At 50.6% G+C, this 26,142-nt stretch overlaps 1 protein-coding gene across 2 annotated transcripts; it reads right to left on the bottom strand.

Annotated features, from left to right (window-relative positions):
• Window positions 1–3,707: 3,707 nt before the first annotated feature.
• Trmt44 (tRNA methyltransferase 44 homolog) lies at window positions 3,708–24,263 on the bottom strand. 2 transcript variants are annotated; one of them, XM_075943807.1, is made up of 11 exons: window positions 23,740–24,263; window positions 21,601–21,715; window positions 20,216–20,406; window positions 18,445–18,513; window positions 17,316–17,423; window positions 16,583–16,654; window positions 12,872–12,978; window positions 10,921–11,104; window positions 9,582–10,011; window positions 7,154–7,270; window positions 3,708–4,369 (listed from the first exon to the last, which is right to left on the bottom strand). In XM_075943807.1, exons 2-11 carry the CDS (start codon window positions 21,638–21,640, stop codon window positions 4,140–4,142), a joined length of 1,548 nt encoding a protein of 515 aa, XP_075799922.1. In that variant the 5' UTR covers window positions 21,641–21,715; window positions 23,740–24,263; the 3' UTR covers window positions 3,708–4,139. The 2 variants fall into 2 exon arrangements, with proteins under 2 accessions (XP_075799922.1, XP_075799921.1); XM_075943806.1 differs by having other exon boundaries at window positions 20,216–20,435; window positions 23,740–24,254.
• Window positions 24,264–26,142: the final 1,879 nt, after the last annotated feature.

The raw sequence follows: 26,142 nt of genomic DNA, 5'->3' as shown, positions 1-26,142 counted from the left end.
AAAATGTTATCAGTGAAGGAACGCTTGCTTCAAATATACTGCTGGGAACACCAGCTAGGTGGGGGTTACAGCCAAGTGGGAAAACCTGGGTCAGGCCTCAGATGCCTTAGTTTTTGGGTTGGCGGAAGCTAGGGATCTGCTTGTACAGTCCGCAAGTCTGCCTGGTTGTCACGAGGATGTTAGACCACACACGGAGGTGGGCAATGGGTTGCTATTAAATGGTGACAGCCTAAGATACGGCCCTGGACTTGCATCATTCCGACTTCCGACAGCCACAGAAGTTCTAATGAGTCACTCAGCATCGGAGAATGTTCAGTTCAGTTCCCCATTAATGTCTCTGCTTATCTTCCTTGTCCATAAAGACATTCCGCTGAGCTCTCAACACTTGATGGCTTTTCTAGTCCAAAGTTCCAAAGGCCATCCACAATCCTCCCCAAAACAATCTGGTCAGATCTGTCACAGAAGTAACCCACTATCCTGGTACCACCTTGTCTTAGGGTTTTTATGGCTGTGATGAAACACTATGACCAAGGCAACTTGCAGAAGAAAGGGTTTATTTCAGCTTACACTTCCAGGTGACAGTCCATCACTGAGGGACGTCAAGGCAGGAACTCAAACAGGGCAGAACGTGGAGACACGAGCTGATGCAGGGGCCATGGAGAGGCGCTGCTTACTGGCTTCCTCTTCAGGGTTTGCTCAGCCTTTCTTGTAGAACCCAGGACCACCAGACCAGGGATAGCACCACCTACAATGGTCCTCCCCCATCAATCTTATGGAGGAATTTTCTCAGTTGGGGTTCCCTCTTTTGAGATAACTCTTGCTTGTGTCAAGTTGATATAAAACTGGTCAGCACAATTAGTAACACTTAGGGCCTCACAGGAGGCAGGAAGGAAAACTCCAGCAGTGAGGTCTCAGACAATCCAGAATGACATCCAGCCAGTCTCCCTTCTCTGTAGCTGGAGATACATTTCAGCCTGGGACTGTCCCAGGCTTCCCACCCCTGGGAGTGGGAGGCCCAGGCTGGCAATTCCAGCTCGCATTCTGAGTGGTCCCTGATAGCCAGGCCTGTTCCACGTCCTGTCTGGAGTTGCAGCTCATCCAACGAGGACAGGGTCAGGGCAGCGCCCCCATGGACACAGACCTGAACCCAGCCTTGTTCCCAGAACAGCCTGTGGGCTGTGAGTGGGTCCATTTAGGACCCTTCCAACTCTGCATGTAGGAGAGGAAGGGAGGGAGGAGATATGGAGGAGATGGCTTCAGAACGCAGTGGGAGGCTCTGGGCAGCTCCGGAGAACAGCCCTCTCTCTCTGGGCCTCCTCCTCTCATAATCCTCCTACTTGGGCTTTGCCTTGTTTGCTCTGGAGTGGGCCACAGCAGAATAAATCACTGCCACATGGCTCAGTGTTTCTAGAGAGCCAAGCAGCTAGAAGAAACATCTTTGTTTGCTTCCCAATGGAGATGCTGCCTGGCTGGTAGTCGGGAACTCTTTCAGGGCCAGGTAGGAAGAAAGGCCATAGTGCACTGTAGAGCCAGCCTCACTTGGTTAGGCACGGCTTGTCTGTGGCTCCTGGTGGGCTCAATGCTGGAGGTATCACCAGAGTAGGTGGGTGAATGCTGGTCCCGCAGGCCAGAGAACCTGCCAGGCCTCAGGCTGACTCCTTGACTGGTTGCCATTTGGGCTATGATGTGGAAGCATCATCCCAGTGAACAGTCAGCTGCCCTCTGCAGGGGGAGCCTTAGGGGGCTGAACCAGTAGGCAGGCCCCACCCAACCAGGCTAGCAGCTTCTCCATTTGGAGCTCCAACTGTTTCACTCATCCAAAAACTGGCTTGAGCTCTGCAGACGTGGGCCCATTGGAGCCTCCCTGTTGGAGAGGCCAAGAGCCAAGCCTACAGCCCTCTCCCGCCCTGGCCTCTCTACTCACTCAGCAGAAGTGCACACTCAGCACTCCGACAAAACTGCTGTGTCCCTGCCCCTACTTGAGGGAGTAGAAGGGACTGGCCAGGTCACATGAGGACCCTGTGCCCTGGCAGAGCCCAGGATCAAAGGCAAGCTGGGCCAATGGGCACCGAGTAGTGTGGGGTCCTGGTCACAGTGTGTGCTCTGAGCACAAGTCTTGCTTCTGCCTGGCGTGGGGCACAGCCGGGGTGGGGAACAGTCCCGGCTTAGGAGGCTAGCTCATGGGAACAGTTAGAATGTCCTGGGGAACCTTTCTGCTTGAAGTCTGCTCTGAAGCCATCTCAGTGTAAGATGGAGTCCAAAGGAAAGGAGACTGTTGTGTGTGACAGTGCGCTGTCCCCCAAGGTTTGTGTTTGATACTTGGTCACCACAGACAGATCCTCAGGTGCTGGGGAGAGTGTGGAACAGTCTGGACATGGCACATGTAGTAGTTGGCACACAGGGCCATGATCCTTATCCACCTGTGCTCATGAGTTTGACCAGCCTGTTCTGAATGTGGGCAGGACCTCTCACCAGCGAAGGCAACCACTTGTGTTATGTGGCACAGATCCTTTCCCAGTCTAGCCTCTGCTGAGACCTCAGTCCTAGGCCATCACTTGGCTGCAGCCAGGAGGGACCTGAGCACGAAGACCCACCAAAGCTGTGCCTGTCTCTACTGTACTGTCCTAAGCCCCAGGTCCTTACTGTGCTCTCAAACACAGCAGCCCTCCCCTCCAACGCTCAGCTCTCATCTTTGACCACTTTGAAGACTCAGAAGCCAAATGTCTTTAATGGACGCAAGTTGCCCACACTCCAGACAAACCCTGTGTTTATGCACACATGTGCTTGCACGGCGTTAGCCTGGGATGCACGCTCACCAGCTATCGCTGCATCCTGACTTTGGGCATTTCTTCATCTCTGAGCTCACTTGGGCCTCTGGTCCTATCACTGACCTGGTAGAATATGGGTTTAACAGAAAGCCCAATGTAGCAGGGCTATCCAGAGACAGGCACAGTCCTCCTTTTCCGTGCACACGTCCCTAACCCTGCTCACATTCTTCCCATGCAGGGGCTTTTGGAAGCTGTCCTCACTAAACAGTCATGGGAGTGAGCCCACAGCTCATTCTGAATGAGCTTCTGCAGTCTTCTCCCAGAAGCCAGGCTTCACCATGGGATTTTGAGAACTAGAAAAAGTGGAAATGTAAGACGCTGTCCCACATCTCAGTCTTGCTGCCTTAACATGGAGCCCAGGAAAATCTCAGGGAGGCCAAGCTCCCTGCCCATGGAAGCCTGGCCACTACATACTAGAGGACCAAGGTTAAATCTTCAGGTGCCTGCAGGGTCAGGTGGGAGAGGGCCCTGCAGATTCTGGGCCCCTATGGACCTGAGAGAAAAGGCAATTACAGGCAGGGCCAATGAGAACAGAGGCTACCCCCCCCAACTCTGAGCAAATCCTGGTCACTGAGGACACACAGCCTAGCCCATCCAAGACAGAGGTGGTGACATTTCCTGGGTGCAGATCACTACCACTGCTCTGGAGCTGTGATTGCCAAACTGGCAAAGAAAGGTGGGAGCAAACTCTGTGGGCTCTCATCAGCTGGGACCAAGACCCTATGGTGGCCGCCCTGCTCCAGGATGCTGCAGGGCCCTCAGCTCTGAGAATAAACAACTTCATTCACTTGGCTCAGATGACACCGGGACACTTCTATATCAAGTTTCAGAGGTTGGTCCCCAAGACACTCAGCAGAGATGCAGTGAGTACCACTTTTTGTGTAAGACCAAAAATAAATTTAAATGGAAATAATTTTTTTCTGAAAGGAAAAACTGTAAAACACTTCTGGGGATTGGGTGCCAAAGAGAAGGGTAAGGATGAGGCAGTGTTCATCTGAGTTATGCCTTGGAACAAGGGTGACAGGGTGTGACTCTGGAAGCTGTTCTCTAAGACTCTGAGAATGGCCTCACAGAAAAGTCTTGTGCCTCTGCTTGTAGGAGCCTGTGACCACCCTGCAGCAAGCTCCCAGGCAGAGGAAACCTGGGCACACAGTCCTGAGAATGAGAAGGTCATGTATGCAGAAGCTGACACGGTGGCTATGCACAGACAGTCACACCGAAGTCAATTCACCCCAACAGGGTGTCATCAGGACAGGGGAGACAGGTAGGAGACCCACAGAGCCACCAGCTGGAGACCACTGAGGAAGTGACTCAGGGAGCCTGCTTCTGCTTCTTTGAGGTTTGGGACGGGCGCAGCTCTTCAGGCCCATGGGCAAAGGGGCAAAGGGCGGCAGGCAGCACGCAGCCATCAGGATGGTGAGTGAAGAACCAGCAGATGCGTGTCTTGAACACCTCCGCAGGCAGACTCCGCTTGGCTTCTGGAGGCTTCTCCCTCTGCAGCTCTCGCCGCCAGTCACGGATGTGAACTTGCCCATTCAGAACTGAGTTTAGAACAGAAAGCCTGAACGTCATTCGTGTATAGAAACTGAGAAAAACCACCTTGTGGGGGGTCTTGACAGAGGGGTGCAGGGTTAAGGTAAGGACCTCTAGTCATGAGTCCTGCTGGGCAGGATCTGATGCAAGGGGCACATTAGTCAGGAAATGGCCAGCGTGGCCCACTGCCCTGCCACTTCATTTTCAGGAGCCAACAGCTCCATGTGAAACTTGGCCAAAGCAACCAAACCTTTTGGCCTCCCCAGGGCCGTAAAACTACCTGCAGCCAGCATGGCGGGAGGAGGAAAAGTGCCTCATTGAGGGAGCCTGGCTCAGTGACCTCCAGAACTGACTGAGTGTGTGTGTGTGTGAACACAGCTTCCTGTCGGCTCTGGGGTCCCCTGTGGTATGGCTCCAGTGAGGCTGGCTGCTATCATCAGCATCCTGGGAATAAATATTTCCCTTGGAAACCTGAGTAATGAGTCCTGAGAGGACCTTATGGTACCTAGAATACAGGGAGGGTTTCAACTTCAGGGATGGCTTGAAGCCCCCAGAGTCAAGTGACATCACATGCAACCACCTCCCTCGGGCTGAGGTTGGTCTTCCCTGGACTAAAGTCCAGGTTAAGGTCACTTCAGGACACTCAGAGACGTTTCCCAGAGCAGATCTCCCCAGTGAGGCACAGGACACAACTTGAATCACTGTGGGCCCAGAACTCTCTGAACTGTGCTCAGGGGAGCCTCAAAGGCATCTTCCAGAAGGAGGAGGACATCTGACTGCAAGTGGCCAGGAGTCCCTGTCAGAAGTTTTGACATGTTTAAGCAATCTGAGGCCAAGCCACAGTGGACATGAAGCCTGCCCTCAATGCTGGTTTAGGACTTCTCTGTGGACACAGTGGCCAGCAGAAAAACCTCCCCAAATGGCTATGAGCCAGTAGCATGCCTAGCTACACTTCTGGTTGCTATTTGCAAGGTTATGTGATAAGACCGTCTTAAGTATAAAGACCAAAAGGGAGCACTAATCACACAAGGAGTCCAACATCTAGTATGCAGGGCATTACCAGTGTGCCCGGTTTACACAGGATGCCAGGCAGCTCCCTGTTGGCCCCTCAGCCACCACTCTGGGAAAGATGGTGTCAGGTGCCAAAGGGCCAGCCTTCCACGGCACATGCCGGTCATTCAAGTCAGACCACCAACAGCTCTCCTCTGGGAAATGTGCTACTAATTTGAACTGGAATTACGGGAACAACTCTGCTGTCTTCCCCCTCATTCCTGCCTCCTGCTAGGGGCTTGTGGGACTGCAGAGAAACAGAGAATTCTCTACTCATCAGCTGGCTAGAACATGCTGGGACCCAGGGAACAGGAAGAGCACTGAGGGTGTGCCCTGTCTTCAGGAGCATCAGTGCCAGGGGCTCGCCTGGCCTGGACTGCCACCAACTCATCGGAGCCTTGGCTAAGTCCTCTAGATGAGGAGGCTGCTTCACCAGCTGACAGGAAGAGACAGCCATGCAAGTCCTGGAAGGGGTGGAGCCGAGGCGGAGTCAATACTGACATGGCATGGACACGCAGTGTTCACGCGAGCTGACCTAAGCCATCTATCTGAAAGCTGCTTCCTCAGGAGCTCACACTCCTCCAGATGACCCAGAGTCACATCAGCTTCAAACCAAACGCCATGCAGAGATAAGCCCCAGCTTCAGCACATACTTTCTGCATGACTGCAAAGAGAATGCTCACACGGCAATGATCTCTAGGACTTTTACTCAGAAGTGATTCCAAAACTAATTGTCCCCCGAAGTGAACTCACAGAGAAGCGGTTAACTCCATAGACACATATTTACACTGGACAGGTGCGATGGTCCTTCATGAAACCAAAGAAAACATGGAAAACAGGGAGGCCCCTGAGGCTGTAGGATTTTAACTGATTCAAGTTTTGTAAATAAGCACAGATTTCAGGCACTGGGCAGCTCATCTGGACTTGTGTGTGTGGGGCTCTTGGTTTCAGCAACACCTCCAGGGGGCTATGTCAGGGAGACACACACTCCATGAAGCACAAGTGGCCTGCGGGAAGGTCCTGCAGCTCTTCCTGACTTGTGCTAGTTCTACACACTCGTGACCTCATGGCACTGTCTACACCTTGGGTATCTGGGTGGACACTGCCATACTCCACTCCCCATCCTCAGACTCAACACTCCCGCAGGGCAGGGATGCAGCCATGACCCGTGGAGAACGGACCCCTTTCTCTCTGGAGCTATGGAATCCGGTGTTGGAGCAGAGCCTCAGTCTACCAGGAGGGTGACTCAAGGGTCCCGGAAAGGTGGAGGCATTAAGCAGAGTCTAGGATATGGTTCATGTCCCCAACCTGCCTGAAGGGCTCTATAGTTTCGCATGCTTCTTACTGCAGGAAACAGGTGAACAAATGTTCTTGTACTGACACAAGATGCAGCCAGCAAGTTCTGCACCGGCCTACCAGCCCTGTATGAGGAACAGGCATTACAGAAGCAATGGAGGGCACATCCTAGACAGGACCACCTGGACCAAGACACAGGGAACCTGAGTCGAGGTTGGAGTGTACCTAGAGAGAATGATGGCCATGGCTCACCCTAAGATACAAGCTGGTGATGGGCTGAGTGGGCACAGGGCCGCCATATTGTCCACTTGGTTCTTATGAACATCTAGGTAGCACCTAAGTATCACAGCCACTGGGGACAAAAAGCAGAGTTCTACAGAATGCACAGAGAGGAACTGCTGGGGACAAGCAGGATGGCCAGTGTATGGTGACCTCATAGATTTTACCTTCAAACACCTGATGGTTATTCCTGAGCAGGGTCTGTAGGCCTCCACACTCCCGCTTCAGCTGCTGCAGGGTCTCTGGGCTCAGTTCTGCAGCCACTTCTGCCAGGGAAAGGCTCCCTGTGGAAAAGCAGGTGTCCGCACACACCACAGATTACAAACTGTAACCAGCACAGACTGTCAGGTCCCAAAGCCAAACCCAATCCTGCAGCTTCAAGTCCCATGTGTGCTGCAGCTGCAGGGTCCTGTGTGTACAGTTTAATGACTCCATATTCTATAACCACAGGACACAGGGCAGAGGTCACCCCAGCCACAGTGACACAGTGTGCCAGCATGCAGAACCACTTGCTTCCACTGGGCAGGCTGAGGATCGAATAAGTCTACCAACACCTGACAGAGTGGCCCAACCCCCACATTCCTGGTACCATACAAACAAAACACAGCCCAGAGTTGAGGAGGCAAGGCCAACAGGCTAGCCTTTAGCTGCGTCTCCTGGCCAAGCTGTCATCAGAGCGTTACAGGGCACTGTCCACGCTGGTAGGCACACAGGGGGCTAGAGTGAGAGGTGTGACACAGGACAGCAGGTATCACTGTGAGGTCTCTCCCACTCACAACGGTGGGACTCAGGACCGCAGGTATCACTGTGAGGTCGCTCCCACTCACAACGGTGTGACACAGGACAGCAGGTATCACTGTGAGGTCTCTCCCACTCACAACGGTGGGACTCAGGACCGCAGGTATCACTGTGAGGTCTCTCCCACTCACAACGGTGGGACTCAGGACCACAGGTATCACTGTGAGGTCTCTCCCACTCACAACGGTGGGACTCAGGACCACAGGTATCACTGTGAGGTCGCTCCCACTCACAACAGTGGGACACAGGACCACAGGTATCACTGTGAGGTCTCTCCCACTCACAACGGTGTGACTCAGGACCGCAGGTATCACTGTGAGGTCGCTCCCACTCACAACAGTGGGACACAGGACCACAGGTATCACAGTGAGGTCGCTCCCACTCACAACGATGTGACACAGGACCACAGGTATCACAGTGAGGTCTCTCCCACTCACAATGCTGCTCAAAACCCTGCACACACCTGAAAACACTCTCATCAGATACCCTGTGACAAGGAAGTCTACTTTGCCTAAGGTGACAATGGGTCACCTCCCCACACTGCAGCTCATCTGGGCCTCACAGCAGAGCTGGAGGCTAAAATCAGACCCGAGGGCCTCCTTCCCAGTGTCCAGAATGGCTTACCGAGCGAGACGCCCAGGCCTCCACCAGGCAGAGCGGGGAGAGGCTGTCTGTGGGCTCAGAGGCCCGGGACCATTCCCTTCTCACAGAGATGCTTCTCACCCAAGGGCACCTGAGAGCCTCCAACAAGCCTAGGCCTCCGGACACCCATCAACAAAGGTATGGTACCCTAGTGCTCCACCTGATAGCAGGAAGGATGAGATCTAGGCCCCAGAGCCGTCTCTAGACCTAGGTCTGAAGAGGGTCCAGCTAGCTCAGGGCTCCCATGCCAGGCACCGTCTAACAGTCCCCCAATTCCCAGCACGTCTCACTTAAACCAGGACTCCTGCTGCACAGCACACTCAGGAACCTCCACATCCATAGCACCATTCCAGCACTGCCCTGAGTTCTTCCAACCTTCTGGGGAAACATTTCTGCAAGGACCCCATCACAGCATCTACACGGTGATGCTAGCTCCAAACCACAGACTGTTGGGTCTTCAAGTTACATGGCACCTGAGTCAAGGCCACTCTGGACAGTGGCCCAGAGGGCCTCCCAGGATTGGTTAGTTCTGAAGGAGAACATACAAGAAGGTCCTGCCATGTCACATATGGGAGTGACTTGGAAGAAACCTGGACCCAAGAGGCTCAGATGAGGATGTGGCATGGGGGATGAGAGTGGAGCCATTCTGCTCTAGGCTATGCCGGGGGCCACTTGCTCCTGTGCAGGGTGAGAACTAGGCAACATTCACAGCTTCAGATGCAACCCTGATTCTAGTCAGCAGATGGCCCCATACCACCCTCTAGTGGTCACAGGTGGAAGCAAGGGGTGCAGCTGAAAGCTTTGACAACCTCAATTTTAAATGTAAGAGCAACCCCACTTTCTCTGTTTCTAATATGCAGGTTCCAGCCAATGAGCAATCAGATGCAACTGTCTCTTCCATGGCAACAGTTTTATATTTAGGGACTGCACTGAATGAAAGTATTGAATTTGCATTCAAGGGAACGGGGCTTTTGACACTTGGCAACCTGTTCTCTGGTGGCATCATTTCTAAAGCTAGAACACCAGCAGCTCTGGCCTCCACCTTCCTTTCTTAAACTATGGACAGCTGTTCACTCTCATCCTCAGGGTATACTGAGCTACAGAGACCCACAGCCCACGCTGGCTAGACAGTCTGCCCGGGGCATTAGGGCCTACCTCCTTCATTCCAGGTCTTCAGACTCCCGTCCTCAGAGCTCCCCGTGGTTAAGTTCTTTCCATCTAACAACAAATTTGCCACTTGTAAAACCACTTGGTCAATAAAGTCTCGAGGGAGGGCAGCGCAATTCCTCACACGCTCGGCCTTTTCTCTGGGGCAGAACCCAGGCATCCAGGGCCCTGTGGCTGGGGCTACTCCTCCTTCAGCAGCCAAGGCGTCAGGCATGCACTCGGCCCCAGCATCGCAGGTCCTGTGGCTGTCTTGGGGACCAGCATCGTGGGCAGCTGCCTGGGGTGCAGAAGGCGTATGTCCTTCACCAGGCGGGTACTGGGAGTAACCCTGTCTGCTGTGGAGGTACCGAGTCCTCTGCTCATCCATCCAGACCTCTGAAGAAGGCAGGTATGTTCTGGATTTTCCAATGAGGCAGACCTGTGTTTGAAGAGACATCGTACTGCAACATTCTTCACGGAGCATGCTTGTGCTAAATAACAATTTAGACCAAAGTTTTAGAAATGAGTTATAAGAAGACAGAAATCCTATTTCAGCCTTTTGGTTGTACTTGGGATAGATTCCAAGGCCTTGCACATGTGGGAAACATTGCCCTCTGAGGTCTACCCTAAGCCCTGAATTCCATTTTTTTAACAGATACCAACAGACAAGATTTATAAATAAAAAAGCCAACAATAAAACCTAGTGAGGAATGTGGGTGCAGATCTGTGGAAGGAGTAAGTTAGCTAAATGCTTCATTCAGGCGGTCTTTATTAGGCCTGCCTTTCCCCAGGAGTGACACAATTCACCTCTGAAAGTTCCTGGAGAATCTGTGTAAGAATGAGGCTGTATATTAACCTGCCAGCATGACACCCGAAACAATGCAGGTACCCAAAGCATCTAAGGAACTTCCTCCACACTTTCCCCTGGTCATTAACTCCAGAGTTAGAGTGCACACCAGCAAAAGGGGCCAACGGAATTCCATTAGGGTCACCCAGTCCTGCCATGTACTCTGGGTTTGGAGCAACGGAGCATCTGATGTGTTTGGTCCTCACCAGCTGTGTGGCTGTCTAGCACTGACTGGGCACCTCCCATACTACCCAACGGTAACACTGGGTCAGAAACCGCATGAGCTTCCTTGGTTTTCATGATGAGCAGTGGAATGGCAGGTGCCAAACACAGATCTCTGACACCCCAGACTGAACCTTCTCCAACCCAGAGGACTAAGACTTGATGGCATGACGCCACTTGGGAAAAAGGTGCAGGCCTGAAGATGGGCTCTGAAGGAAACGCCTGGAAGAGCCCCAAGCAGAACACACTCCCCAGCCCCGTGCCTGCCCTGGCACATACCCGCTTGGTAGAAGGAATCCTGAGGCAATCTTCCTGCATGTGGAAGCCACAGGAAAGTCCCACCTCCAGCACGAAGTCCAGGTACTCACGGTACTGTGTCTTCCTGCTTTGCCGCCGGTGGTATCGCCCTACAAAGTCAAAGAAACAGCAGGGCAGGACGAAGAAACGGCAGGTGTAGGAAGACCTAGAGGAGGAAGAGACCCAGGAAATCCTTAGGAGGCCAGCACAGACCAAGAAGACCCAAGGAACCTGGAACAGACTCAGGAAGACCTGAGGAGCCCAGCACAGACTCAGGAAGACCTGAAGAACCCAGAACACACCCAGGAAGACTCGAAGAGCCCAGCACAGACCCAGGAAGACCCGAAGAGCCCAGCACAGACCCAGGAAGACCCAAGGAGCCCAGCACAGACCAAGGAAGACCCTAGAAACCCAGTGCAGACCAAGGAAGACCCTAGAAACCCAGCATAGAAATCCAGGAAGATCCAAGGAGCCCTGCACAGAGACCCAGGAAGATCCAAGGCGCCCTTTACAGAGACCTAGGAAGATACAAGGAAACCTGTATAGAGACCCAGGAAGATCTGGGGAACCCTGCATAGAGACCCAGGAAGATCTGGGGAACCCTGCATAGAGACCCAGGAAGATCTGGGGAACCCTGCATTGAGACCCAGGAAGATCTGGGGAACCCTGCATTGAGACCCAGGAAGATCTGAGGAACTCTGCATAGAGACCCAGGAAGATCTGAGGAACCCTGCATAGAGACCCAGGAAGACCTGAGGAACCCAGCACAGACCCAGGAAGACCTGAGGAACCCAGCACAGACCCAGGAAGACCTGAGGAACCCAGCACAGACCCAGCAAGACCTGAGGAACCCAGCACAGACCCAGCAAGACCTGAGGAACCCAGCACAGAGACCCAGATAAGTAGGCACATCACAGCATGCACAAGCAGCCGAAGGTAAAGTACCTAAGCTGCTCCTGGTATTCTGACATCTAAAGTAATGGGTCTTTATTATCTACTTTTTTAAGGCCAACAGGTCTCATGTGGCCCAGATGCAAATGCACTCAAATGCACCATTTATTCCTAACTTTTGTCTCCACCTTCAGTGTACTGGGGTTACAGGCATAGTCACCACACCGGATCGTTTCCCACAGATCTCTAAAACCCATGCAGCACATTGTATCTTTCAACAAAACAGAAACTGAATTAATAAAAAATAATTTTCCTGTGTAGTTACTCTGGCCCACTGTGGCATCAGCTTTCTAGAGCTGGAACTTTAGGTAGCAATCAGAAAATAAGGGAGGACAGCAGCTGGGTGGTGGCGGCGCACGCCTTTAACCCCAGCCCTCGGGAGGCAGAGACAGGTGGATCTCTGTGAGTGCAAGGCCAGCCTGGTCTACAGAGTGAATTCCAGGACCGGCTTTAAAGCTACAGAGAAATCCTATCTTGAAAAAGAAAAAAAAATGTGGATTTCAAGACAGGACAGCAAAGGTAAGTTTCAGACTTGACCTGGAGTGGAGTTAGGAGCACAAACAGCTCAGAGTCCTGGTGGGGAGAGGTGGGGCTGAAGGCACTGGCAGTGTTTCAGACTCTACAAAGTGTTGTCTAAGTGTGCAGCGGATCTGTCTAAGGAAGTCAAACCCTCTAAAACCAGCATACTTTCCAAAAAAGGTGCACACCTATGAACACGGGACAGAAATCTGTAAGATGACATAACTGGGATCAGTGTTGGCTGACAGAACACGAGAGGAAACACGTGTGTGGCTTAGGATTTATAGTAGCCACCGTTTCAAAAGAAAGGCAGGTAGATTTAAATTTACTCAATATATCCACGCTACCGTCATTTCAATGCTCTAAGTTACCCTGTCAGATGCCGCACTGCCACAGTGACTAGGGGCCGCTATCGTGGGCATCAGTGCACAGGAAGAAACAACCACCTGCCTTGCCTACTCACCTGGCTGCAATGACAGGGATCCAGGGAGTGAGCTCATCAGAATGGTTACCAATCAGCCAATCAACACCAGGGAACAGGGTCTTGTCACTCGGGATGATGGAACCTTCCTTAAGAATGTCACAGGAGAGGAAGCAGTCAGTACGTCTGCCAGAAGCTCCGCCATGACTCACATTCCACCTACACTGATCCTCCTAGGCCTCCACAGTGCGCAGCTTACTATGAGGAGGAGGTGACTGTCCTGCCCATAGTTGGTCTCCAAGGACACAAATCCCTGGCAACTTTTGGGGTCCCCCAAAAGAGCACTTTTCTGGGTGATGACTAAAACTTGTTTCCTGCATAAACACAGAAAGCAACCAACAGAGAGACAGCTGACGACTGGTCCCCTCTGAGAAGAGGACAAGAAGTCTGCTCAGTTCTGGGCTATTCTGTCACTATGGTCAGTGAACTCTCAGCAGTGACATCTCACCCACCTGCCTTCTGAGTTTCTGCATGTCACTCTACCTGGAGGTCAGAAGCCAGTCTTGAATTACTGAGTGACATCTTAGAGAACTGACTGGGTAAACAGAGAGGAAGGAGGTCCATCACAACTTGAGATGGTGCACGATGGACCCCAGGGGGTGGAGTAGCACTCTAACCATGCCTGCCTCTCCAGCACTGCTCTACACCAGTCCTCACAGTGGGACTGTTAGCTCCCTATGGCAGGCCTCACAGTAGAAGCACTACAACTGTGGTGCTGTTTACACAGACGCTGAGACACTGAATGTATAATTGGCCAATTGCCAAGTGCATCGCCACAAAGGAAAACAAGCCTTTAGCAACATTTATTATCATTGCACTCACTCTACATGTAAACCTTCCCGCTTGTCTCTTCATGAATCAAGAGCTTATTTATACTTTGGGTTGCCATTACCAGGCTACACTGCCCTGGAAACAGCCAGACTTGCTTCACAAAAGGCCTTCTGAATATAGCAAATTACAACCATCTTGTTTGATGTGCAAACTTAAGACAATCTGAGATCATCATGGCAACATATTAACAAGGAATTCTAAACATACTTGCACTGAACAGGGTTAGAAAGAAGCTTAAGGGGCTGGAGAGATGGCTCAGTGGTTAAGAGCACTGACTGCTCTTTCAGAGGTCCTGAGTTCAATTCCCAGCAATCACATGGTGGCTCACAGCCATCTATAATGAGACCTGGCGCCCCCTTCTGGCTTGTGGGCACACACCGAAGGAATGTTGTACACATAATAAATAAATAAATATTAAAAAAAAAAGAAAGAAGCTTAAGTCAAGATGGATGGGATTTCTAGGCAGAGCTACCACAGACACCATACAAATGCAGCTAGAAACAAACTCACTGGGAAATACACCAGCAGTACACAGCTCAGGCAGAAAGTGCAACAGAAACGCAGCTGACTTCCACTGAAATACTCTACACTAGAACCAGCAGTGTTGGCACTGGGACTAGAAGGGGTTCCTGAGTCAGGTGCTGGGGACCCCTAATAAACAGCTCAAACTTCTATACATTTCCTAAAAGCTCCTCACACCAACCAGCAGCTCCTTCAGTTAGGACTTACAAGTGGGACAGTTTGAAGTTCATTCCAAGCAGAGGGTTAAGACCCAACTGAGGACACAGAGATGCTGACTCTGCTGCATCACTCCTGTGGATTATCAGTCTCACACACAATTCAGAGTCTTAGGCACCAACCATGAGGATCTATGGACTGCACATCCACCTGAAGGGCTCCCTATGCACCCGCCAGCTGACCAACAGTCCTCAAATTCGAGACGCTAAAAGCATCTTTTTGGACATAAGGTCTCACTATTTAGCACTAGCTGGCCAAGAATTCACTCTGTAGACTACTGAAGAATATTAATTTAAGATGTGTTACATTTGTTTAGGCTGAGGAACATCTATTTAATGATGCAAAGATGTGTTGCATTCTTTCATGTTGCATTTGTTTAGCTGTGAATCTGTGCTATTTTACCTGCTTAAAACACCTGATTGGTCTAATAAAGAGCTGAATGGCCAATAGCTAGGAGAAGGGATAGGCGGGGCTGGCAGGTAAAGAGAATAAACAGGAGAAATCTGAGGAGGATGGAGGAGTGAAAAGATCAAGGGACGAGAAAAGAAGGGGCCAGTTACACAACTAACCGGGAGGGGGGGAGAGAAAGAGAGAGATATGTAGGATAAAGATAAAAGCTCGGAAGCAAAAGGTAGATGGATTAATTCAGGTTAAAAAAAAGTTGACTAGAAATAAGCCAAGCTAAGGCCAGGCAGTCATAAGAATAAGCTGCTGTGTGATTTATTTGGGAGCTGGGTGGTGGGCCCACTAAGAGACAAGGAGCAAAGAGCCAAACAACCAACAACTGTAGGTAGACCAGGCTGGTATAGAACTCAGAGTTTGCCTGTCTCTGCCTCCCGAGAGCTGAGCTTAAAGGCATATGTCACCATGCCCAGTTCTAAAAACATTTCTCAAATTTCTTTCCTATTTTTAAGGTCAGGGCTCATGCAAGGTTAGCCTGAAGTCATTATATAGCTGATCCTCCTGCCTCTATTTCCCAAGTGTTGGAATTACAAAAGCTCACCTTCTCAGATACTGAAGATACTATAGCGGAAATAAATGCACTGATCAAAGAAAACAGCAAATCCAACATAGTCTCATCACAAAACATCCAGAAAATCTGGAACACCATAAAAAGACGAAACCTAAGAATAATAGGGGTAGAAGAAGGAGAAGAATTACAGTTCAAAGGCCCAGAAAATATATTCAACAAAATTATAGAAGAAAACTTTCCTAACCTAAAGAAGGATATTCCTATGAAGGTACAAGAAGCATACAGAACACTGAATAGACTGGATCAAAAAAAAAAAAACTTCCCCTTGCCATTTAATAATCAAAACACAAAATTTCCTATAACATAAACCAACAAGCAATTAAGAATCCCTGGGAAAGCAACCATGAATACAGAAGGAAGAATGAGTTGAGGGACTGGCAGTGAGCTCCTTGCCCCTCAAGCCTTTGTCACATCATCTCAACTTGAAAAAGAGGTATGATGAATGAAAATGCAACAGTCTCTAAAGTTGTACTTTTTGCTGCAGATGAACAGTATTAGCTGTGGGCAGTGACTGGGCAGCAGTGGCGGTCACTGTGGCAGCTGTGGGCAGATGGGTACAGTGGCAGCTGTAGGCAGTGTCTGGGGCAGTGGGGGCACATGGGTACAGTGGTGGCACTGATGAATACTTGGTGCTCATCATGTTGAAATGGTTAATTGTGATTGCCAACTTGATGGGGTGTAGAGTCACTAGGAAACACACTTCTGAGTATATGAGGTTATTTCCAGAGAGGTTTAACTGAGACAAGACCAGTGGGGCTGCTGCATGTCATCACTCAGAGCGGGTGTCTGAACAGGTTCCTGCAGCAGGCCTTGGGGTGGGGGGCATCTCCCCACTGTAGACAGCATGGAGCATCTCCTATGCACACACATGAACAGCATAGCTCAGGGAAGAAGGTCTCCAGCAAGGTCACTGTAACCAGAGGCTGCGCAGAGCTCAGTGTCCCTTGACTCTCCTTCCTATGTCAGAGCACTCACACTAAAGTGAACTCCTACAGTGACTGAATCCAGAGGTGCCCCTGCCAACAGCTGACTCTAGGAGACAAGTCTTGCTAGAGCTACAGATTTGTGGGGGGTAGCGGGGAGAGCAGTACCTCCAATTGAGTTTGGGGTCCATACATGTCCCAGATCTTCCTTCTTCGGACATCAATCCCTCTGCCTGGATGCTGAAATAAGTAGTTTTGAAATCATGGGTTAGGTTCGAGCAACTACAGTAAGCTGGCACAAAAGAACAAGTCTGCAGGCACTGCCCTGCCACACGGGAAAGGCAGGCCATGACGGGCACAGTTCTCAACTCCTGGCAACACTACACACCTACATGGCTAGTGAGAACTCACACCCTGCCAATGATCACCACAGATCTTCAAATGGGACCACAGTGGCCCATGTCCCAAGGCAGTGCCCAGGGAACACGCAGGGGAAGGCAAGCTCGTGATCAGTCCCATCAAGATCTCTGCACCCTGCTGCCACTTGGGTAGAGGGCCACAGAACCTTTCTGTCACCACGGAGACCCAGCTTCCAGGTCTTCACAGGGACACCACTGCAAAGGACTCCTTTATAAACACTCCAGAAAGCTCAAGCTTGAAGCTGTGGGCACCACTCTGAGCCAGGCTGACTCGAGTCCAGGCAAGAAGTGTTGCTGGAACTGGGTGGCTGCACACTCTGGAGTCAGGGATGGTGTTTTTCTGTGAGTCTGAGGCTAACCTGGACGACACAGCAAGCACTAGGCTACGGAAACCTTGCCTCAAAAAATTAAAAACAAGAAACATGGGTCCCCTTTGCCCAACCTATAGGACCCTTAAGACAAGACAACAGAGCTATGCTCACCCCCTCACTGCTCAAGATGTGAACCAGGAGGCCATTTCCGCACCCTAAGTCCACGAAGGACTGCTTGGTGGTGACTCCCCTCTCGGTTCTCTCGTCTTCCCATAGGATCTGAGGAAAGAGACAAAGTAAAGACAACCCACATGTTGACTCATGCTGTTCCAGAACAAACCTAACAGAAAAGGGCACACACGTGCCATCTTGGGAAGATGAGGCAGGAGGATTGTAAGCTCAAGGCTTGCCTGGGAAACCTGGTGGAATCCTGTCTCAAGATTTGAGAAAGAGAGTTGTGACGAATGGCTCAGTAATAGAGCACTTGCCTGCCATGTGTGAGGCCCTGGGTTCCAGTCCGAGTATTATAAAGAAAAAGAAAGACTCAAACACTAATGCCCGGGGGGGGGGGGAGGATGGAGAAATTTCTCCCAAGGCCCAGGGCTCCCAGAAGGGTGACACGAATGTGCAGAACAGATGGGGACTTTGGCCCGAGGACACAGGGGTCCCCCAGCCCAGCCCCACTCTTCTCCTCTGATGCTACATTCATTCAGGGCCGGGATATAGCTCAGAGGGAACCATGTTAGAGTGAGCCCAGCACACAAGGTCCTGGGTTTGATCCCAGTACCGTAAAAATGGCATCCACATCCAGTGGTCATCTCCAGGCACAAGCACGCCAAGACGATTCAGGGTTTCTTTACCTTCTGCATGCCTTATCAACCAAAAGAACCCTGTTTCCTAAACTAAGAGAACTACAAGTTAAAGGGAAACTGGGAAGCTCTAGTTTAAATGTTTTATAGATAAGAAAATCAGGAGTACTGAGTTAAAGAAGTGTCCAATTGAGCTGGCTAGCCAGCAAGTTAAGGACAGACTAGAAGAGAGAGGCCCAGGCTGCAGCTAGGTGGCACTGGATCGTCAGTGCCTCCACAGTGACAACTGTGTCTCACTGACTCCTGCCCATCTGCCCTCTTACGCCCCAATTCCTGATACACATTCGCTCTGTGCTCATGCAGGACGTGAAGTCACTTCACAGCAGAGCAAACCACAAGCCTGACTTGGTGACTGGTCCACCCCAGCTGGCAGCAATTGCCAGAAGCAAGGTTCAGACACTCCATGAGTGAACACTGCCAAGTGCTCTTACCAGCAGGTATGTAGCGATGGCCACGTCTTCATAGACAAACTTTTCAGGATCTGTTACTTCAGGCCAAACCTAAAATGTTTTCAGGGAATATGTAAATAGCTGTGAAACTGCCTTGAACAACTTAAAGTATTTCCTAACAGCCTAAGTCAAACCAACTACAACTAAGAACACAGGTACTACACTGCGTGTACGGAACAGAAAGTGCCCCACACAAAGAGACCCAAAGCATCAACAATATAGTTTAAGATGTCCAATACAGAAAAAGTCAGTTTATTCGGATAAAGATAATGCTAATGAAATGAAGGAGGAGGGCAGGGCTAGGAAGGAAGCTCAGTCGGTAAAGAACTTGCTTCACATGAAGATAGGATTCAGATCGTCAACACCCACATGAAAAGCCATGTATGGCCATGGGTCACTGGAAATAGGAGGACCACTGGGGCTTGCTGACTGCCGGCCTACCTCCAAGTTCAGTGGAAAAGCCCAGTGACGAGCACGTCACATGACATTCTCCTTGGACTGCACGTGTACACACAGGTGTATCCACCCTCACACATATACATGTGAGCACGCACACAGATACAGACGGACTCAGGAGACTAGGCCAAGTGCTCAGGGCCAGGCTCTGCTGACAGGCAGGACAATAACGCACCTTCAGAGTCAGCCATGTCCAGAACTGACGGGGCCAATGAGTGACATAACGGACAAACCATGTCCTGGGAACAATCTAAAAGCTGAAAAACAGGAGTACCTTCTTAAAGGTACGGAGAGTCCACAGAAGACCCCCGGGCCAGGGTCTCCAGGAGAAGGGAGCCCAGCTGTGTACAGACAGACTGAACCATATCTCTATAATGAGTCACTGTGGCTCAAGCCTGTGGTTTTGGCAACTTTGCCCTATAAGCACAAGGACTAGCTCAAGGCCGTGTTGTCAGGAAGCATGCTGCTTTTTTTTTTTTTTTTTGGAGCACTTGCTTTAGTAACATCGGTAAGTAAATGGGGCCAGAGCTACTGAGACAGCTCTGCGGTTAGAGAGCTTTCTGCTTTTGCAAAGAACCCAAGTCAGGCAGCTCACCACCACTGCATGGACTCCAGGGGATCTAACACCCTGTTACGTCTGTGGGCAACTGCAGGCCTGTGCACATATCCCCACACAGACAGACACACATATAAATTATTTAAAATTTTAACTAGTCAGGCCCACATGGTGGCACATGCTTGTAACCTTAGCACTTGGGAGGATAAGACAGGAAGACCATGAGTTTCAGGCTAACATGGGCTACAGGGTGACCCTAGTTCAAAAAACAAAAATTAAATTTAAACAAAATGTAAATGTTATACTACAGTAACTAACACAATGTTTAATATTTTTTGATTAAAATTTCCCTTTTGAGTTCCTGAAAAATATAAAAAAGTTTACTCCTAGCCGGGCGGCAGTGGCGCACGCCTTTAATCCCAGCACTCGGGAGGCAGAGGCAGGCGGATCTCTGTGAGTTCGAGACCAGCCTGGTCTACAAGAGCTAGTTACAAGACAGGCTCCAAAACCACAGAGAAACCCTGTCTCAAAAAACCAAAAAAAAAAACCAAAAAAAAAAAGTTGACTCCTGAGTTTAAAAATGTATCGGAACACCCACTTGGTTTACATTGCCTGCACCCACAGTGGGTTTTCAGTGTGGTGCCTGAACTTGATAGGATGCCCGCAGGGAAGAGTCTCCCGGGCAGGCACTGGCTGTGTCACCTGTTAAATGGCGGACCTCGGACACTCCTGGAGCATTACCTTTACCATGTCTCTGTACTTCTCTTTGAGCTCCTGGTACAGCCTGCTGTAGCGCAGGACAGACACCAGGGAAAGGGTGCTTTTAAATTCACTCTTCCTGTTCTCCACGGCCCACCTGGCCAGCTTGGACAGCAGTTCTTCTCTAAGCCAGGCAGGTTTGGGATAGACAACGCCATCTGAATGCCACCTCTCTGGACAGAAAATTAAAACAGATATGAACCTTCAAAAATAAGAGAAATACCAGTAAGAAGAGCTGGCTTCAATTCTTATTCTTAAGTTATATGCTTATTCCCCAGAAGACAGCAGGAACTAAAACATCTTTTTTCTCCCACTCTGTGTGTGTGTGAGGTTGTGATCAAACCCAGGGCCTGTCAAGGCACACAACAGGCACTGTTACACCACTGAGTGACAAGTCTGCACTGTGTAACAAGCAGGGCTCTAAACTATGACAGGAAATGCCCCCCATCCTCTGATCAAACTCTACAAACAGCAGCATGATGATGGGATTAGAGTTCCTATGAATTTGGCCTAGATCTGAAAGGTCTTCCAAAGGCTCCTGCATTGAAGGCTTGGTCCCCAGTTCATCCAAGTTTATAGGTGTGGCCATTGGAAGTGGCTGGACCACGAGAGAACCAACCTCATCAACAGGCTGACTCATCGATGGACACAGCGTATGGGCCATTGGGAGTGGTGGGAGCTTTAGAGGGTGAGCTTCTGTTGGAGGAAGTAGGGAGGGGGAGGTGCACTCCTGAAGGGCAGAATTTGTCTATGGCTCCCTCTTGCTGTCAGCTTCCTGGCTGCCCCGAGTGAGAGGCTTGACTAAAGCACATGCTCCTAGCTTTTCACTACAGGCCCAAAAATCAAAGAGAGACCACAAACTAAAACCTCTGAGATCTTGTAAAAACTACTACATACATACATGCATATCTGTGTGTATGTGTCTGTGTATGTGCACACACGCATGTGTGTCTGTGTGTGCATGCTCAGATTCTCTCCTTCCATCATGTGTGTTCTGGAGATCACTCAGGTTGTAAGATCTGAAGCAAGCACCTTTGTGAATGGAGTCATCTCCCTGCCCTTGAAACTCCCTGAAGGTGATTGCCTTTGGTATTTTGCCACAACAACAGAAAGCTGACTAGCAAGAGCATCCTAACTCGCTGCTGCAGACCATGAAGGCCACGTGGAACATAGAGACTGGGAACTCCAGCTACATAGTAACCACCAACTCAGGACCAGCACCAGGAACCGGCAGAGTGGTGACTGTAGTGTACATCTGAGACCATCCCACCAACACAAGACCTTGGCTCTTGTGCACCCCAGAACCTTCCAGCTGCCCAGGGATAGGACATCACACAGCAGTGCAACAGAGTGGCATCGACTCTTACCATTCTCCTTCACTGTGATGGAGCCGGAGCTGATACACATTGCTCATCTTAACCTCCAAATTCCCCTCATCATCTTCTTCCAAGGGTAAAAAGGTGACACTCCCATTGGTGACATCTGAGGGAAAAGACAAAGCCAACAGGTCACCACTGCTCTAAACTCTGTCCCTGGTGGAGACCCTCGGCTGTAGATGAAGAACCTGGACTGCTATTCAGGCCCAACGGCCTTGTACCTCATCAACTGGTAACCTTAGATAGCTCTCTACATTAAGATGTCTTTTTTTTTTTTGACAAGGTTTCATCAGGTAGCCAGTCTAAAACTCAGAGATCTGCCACCTGGGTACTGAAGCTAAAGGCACAAGCCACCACATCCAGTGATTTGTTTGTTTTTTAAGATAGAGGTGCATGTAGTACAGATTGGCCTCAAACTTGCTATGTAGCTGAGCCTGGCTTTGAACTGATCTTTGTGCCTCCACCTCCCAGTGTTGGAATGACAGGCTTATGTGCCAGGTCCATATTGAAAAGTATGTATCATGCACCACCAACTGTTTTAAGCACCCTATAGTGAGTAATTTCACTAATCTATTAGTATCCGATTTTGCAAATGAAGAAACAGAGGCACAGAGTCCTACAGCTAAGTTTAAAGCCATGCCATGGGGGCTCATGCATGGAGGTGAATACTGGGATGAGTCTCCTGCAGAAACCTGAGGAGAAAGCAATCCTCATATTAGCACTGCTAATGGAGAGATGGTGCCTCTCCAAAAGAAAGGAAGGGGAATTCTATCTAGCTTCCCTCTTCCAAGCAGCCAGCATGCTTCCCTTCTGGACAGGCCCCATTTAAAGCTCGCTCAGCTCAGTAAAGATAGTTGGGAGATGGAAAAGAATTAATGTGCTGACAATAATGACAACAGAACTACACTCCACCAGAGGTTCCAAGGCCCCGAGCACAGCACTTGAGATGTCTTGGGAAGGCAGAGAGGCAGTCAATAGTATGTAGGAAGCAGCATGCACCTACAGTGACGACAGCCCAAGAGACCCACAGGGGTCCCCAAAGATGTCCATACCCTAAAGCTCATCACTCAGGAGTATGTGGTATTATGTAAAGGAGGAACTTTGTAGACCTTATAAAGGAAAGTACTCTGGGCTATTGAGTAGCCAAACTCATTCCCATCAGCACCAACTGGCGGTGTACTTTCTACAGGTGGATGCAGGGTAGGACATCAGGGAGATCCATTCAGAGCATCCAAGGGCCAGGCACTGCTGCAGGCATAAAGATGCAGGGGCCAGGACAAAAGAATCAAAGAGGCCTCTAGGAGCAAAACACTGAACCCAATTCTACAACCCTAAACACTGGATCCTGACAGCCCAGAGGCCCAGTCTTTCCCAGAGTCAGCCAGTTTTCGGATTTGGGCCTTGCAAGAGTCCAGTACCTGGAAACCAACAGAGCCCACCAGGATTCTGATCACCCACCCCCCAACCCCCACCCCTGTCTTTGAGCAAGGGTCAGTTTGTTCCACCAGCCATTACATTTGCAGCAATCTGCTACAGAATGGCAACTGGGAAGTCAACACATTGTGGGGGTTAAATTCAAGGCAGGGATCTCTGAAATCTCAAGGCTAGGATTACTCAAAGTTCATGTCTGAAGTACAACCACTACTGATGACCAACAGGTTGCCATCCATCCGGGCTCAGTACTCAAGAATATGTGGTCTCACTAGGCTCTGTCACAAGTTACCTCTCGGGGCAGATTCCCGCTCAGCTACCTCTACAGATGCTAAAGTATCCTCCAACATCCAGCCCATCCTTCACCTCTCCTGGAAGCCTTCCAGACCTCCAGCATCTGTTCAACAATCCCATCCTCTACTGAGGACACTTCCCACGTATCTCTCAAAGCCACTCAACGTCCACGACCTCCGCACGTTGCAAAGAGACAGGCCCTACAACTATGTTAGAGACCTGTGGATAGATGCATCTCAGACCGCACGCATTGGCACATGTCTTTAAACCAAGCACCTGGGAGGCAGAGGCAGGTAGGTCTCTCTTTTTGCCTGGTCTACAAAGCAAATTCCAGGCCATATATGACCCTGTCTCAAAAAGCAAACGCTTTTCAATCTATTCGCGCTCTTCCCACTACGCTCCCACCTTGCACCACCAGTTCTTTCTTCGGTGCTGTAAGCGGGCAGCGAGGACTCGCTTTCGGGATAACGGTTCTGAGAACCAGGTCGAGCTTCTGAGGGGCTTCAGGCTGAGAACCCATCGCGGGCCCAGAGATGAAGGCCAACATTTCCGGATTGTCGTGGACAAGGCTTTGGGAGACTCGGTCCCACAGAGAGTCCAGGTCAGCCGCGGAGACGTCGCCTTCGCGGCCCCTAGGTCCTAAGCCTGGCTCTCCCTCGGGAGAAGCTTGTCCGGGTTCGCCCGCGTCATGCTCCTCCAGCCCGGGTTCCTGTCCCCGCCGCGGTCCTTTCTCTGTCTGGGCGCGGGGCAGGGAAGCGTTCCTGCGGGCCTCGGTGCGGGCGCCGCATAGCCGCTTGTTGGCCACCTGTGGCCTCTCCAGCCACACGGCCACGGCGACCCAGAAGCCCGTGGGTAGCAGAGCATCGGGGTCAGACAACCGCACTCTGCCCAGCTCAGCCATGTCTCCGCGCACGGCGCGCTGCGATGACGTAACCCGGCAGCGCGTTGACGTCTCGGAGCTAGAAGCGGAAGTCGGCTCTCTGTTTTGTACAGTGGGCGGTACCCTCCGGTGAGGCGCCCTCACTGGGCAGTGACGAGGGCGGAGCGGAGCGTGGAACGCCAAGTGGACCGAGTCTCCTGGGAGACTGCTGGGCTGAAAGCGCAGCACTAGACTTCTTCTCTTGTTCTCTGACTTTCTTTCCTGCATGGGGATAAGAGTTTCCTAAGAGCAGTGTATCCATTTTATGCCCCTAAAATGAAATTTGGCCTCATAGGTTCTACATTTTGCAGGGCAAAGCTGGTAACACCGAGAGAAGTATGGGAGAGGCGTCGTTACTTTAGCAAATCAAACATAACCGGTGCTCCCAGCAGAAAGCCACACGACATGGAGAATTGTACAAGGTTGGTTGACTAGAAATAATTTCGTGATTGTTGAGAGTTGGAATGCAGGTACCTACAATGGTTATCTGGCTTTCATAGCCGTGGATTGCCTGACCCAAAATTCCTATGACTAAAAGGAAAACCTCTGAAATATATTAACTTGGTAGAACATTAACTTCTGCCAACCCAAAGCTTAAGCTGTCATCCAAAAACATAAGAAATCTACAGCAGAGATGTCCCTGTTTCCCTGTAACATGGCTACCCAACCAAGTATTTGTTGTACAAACCGACGTGAAGGCTAAGAGTGTCATCAGCCGTTTGCACAGGCACATTGTTCTAACCCACCTACCTGATGGTACCCGCAAGTGTACTTTAAAAATACTTTGTGAAGCCGGGCGATGGTGGCGCACACCTTTAATCCCAGCACTCGGGAGGCAGAGGCAGGCGGATCTCTGTGAGTTCGAGACCAGCCTGGTCTACAGAGCTAGTTCCAGGACAGGCTCCAAAGCCACAGAGAAACCCTGTCTCGAAAAAACCAAAAAAAAAAAATACTTTGTGAAATTTGTTACTATCTGTCATGAAACTCATCACAGACTATGCTATCTCTTATTCCCTTTGAGTTGAGAGCTGTGTTTTTCTTTCAGCACATTCCAACAGCACGCCTTTGCTCTGTGGTCCAGTGAGCCAAGTTCTCACCCCTCAGCCTCACCTCCCAACCTGCTGGCAACACCCGAGTGGACGAAAGTTTCACCTTGTTGCTGCTTCTGGGTTTCACTGTGACCCTCAGGCTGCTCCATGGACACTTTGAAGCAGCCACACAATTACAGTTGCCTGCTGCCGCTGGAACAGATTGCAGCTCCTGAAGGTGACAGTGGAGCAGCAGCAATGACAGCAGTCTGGGAGCTGCAGGAGTGACAGAGAGGAGCTGTGGGAGAAGCAGAGGGTGGCAGGAGCTGGCAGTGGGTGGCAGCGGAGACCTGACGATGGTAGCAGCTGCCACATCAATGAGGACAGTATGAGAAACAGCAAAACACGGCACTGGCAGCAGCCACGAAGGTTGTCATAGCAAGAGAAGCCGCTGAAAAGTCAGAGGGCAGCCAGGGCCCAAACCAGAACATCGGGGATAAAGAGAGGGTACAGAGAGGATGGACGGCTGTAAAGCATCAGACAGAAGCAGCTCTAGGCTGCTTGAAGAATTTCAGAGAGCCAAGGGTCTCAGACACCCTCCACCCGGGAGCTGTCACACTAGCGCTGTGAAAGGCTGTGGAATTCTCACACTCTAGACGTGTATTTAAGAGCTATGACTCAGAGTCCCTCCTACACAGATGAACACTAGAGGGCACCACTGTTTGCTTTTCATGCAGCATGCTACTAGAAACCACTGTTAACATAAGCTACAAAACCCATCAAACCCAGACAGCCCTTGAAGAACTTTCCTTTTGCTTCGTCAAGATTTCTGTACAGTTAGTGAAAAGAGCCTCAGCCTAC

The sequence above is a fragment of the Microtus pennsylvanicus genome, chromosome 12 (genome assembly GCF_037038515.1).
Source record: "Microtus pennsylvanicus isolate mMicPen1 chromosome 12, mMicPen1.hap1, whole genome shotgun sequence".
NCBI classification, from domain to species: Eukaryota; Metazoa; Chordata; class Mammalia; order Rodentia; family Cricetidae; genus Microtus; species Microtus pennsylvanicus.
Note: the sequence above shows the minus strand (reverse complement) of the source record. Positions and strands in the feature narration are given on the sequence as shown.

Excerpts from the sequence above, each read along its gene's own strand:
- Trmt44 (XM_075943806.1), bottom strand. The coding sequence starts at position 24,235 with ATGGCTGAGCTGGGCAGAGTGCGGTTGTCTGACCCCGATGCTCTGCTA. Across the intron at positions 12,979-16,582 it reads GACCCCAAACTCAATTGGAG|GAAGGTTCCATCATCCCGAG; the intron begins GTACTGCTCTCC and ends GACATTCTTAAG. Across the intron at positions 4,370-7,153 it reads TAACCATCAGGTGTTTGAAG|TTCTGAATGGGCAAGTTCAC; the intron begins GTAAAATCTATG and ends TTCTAAACTCAG.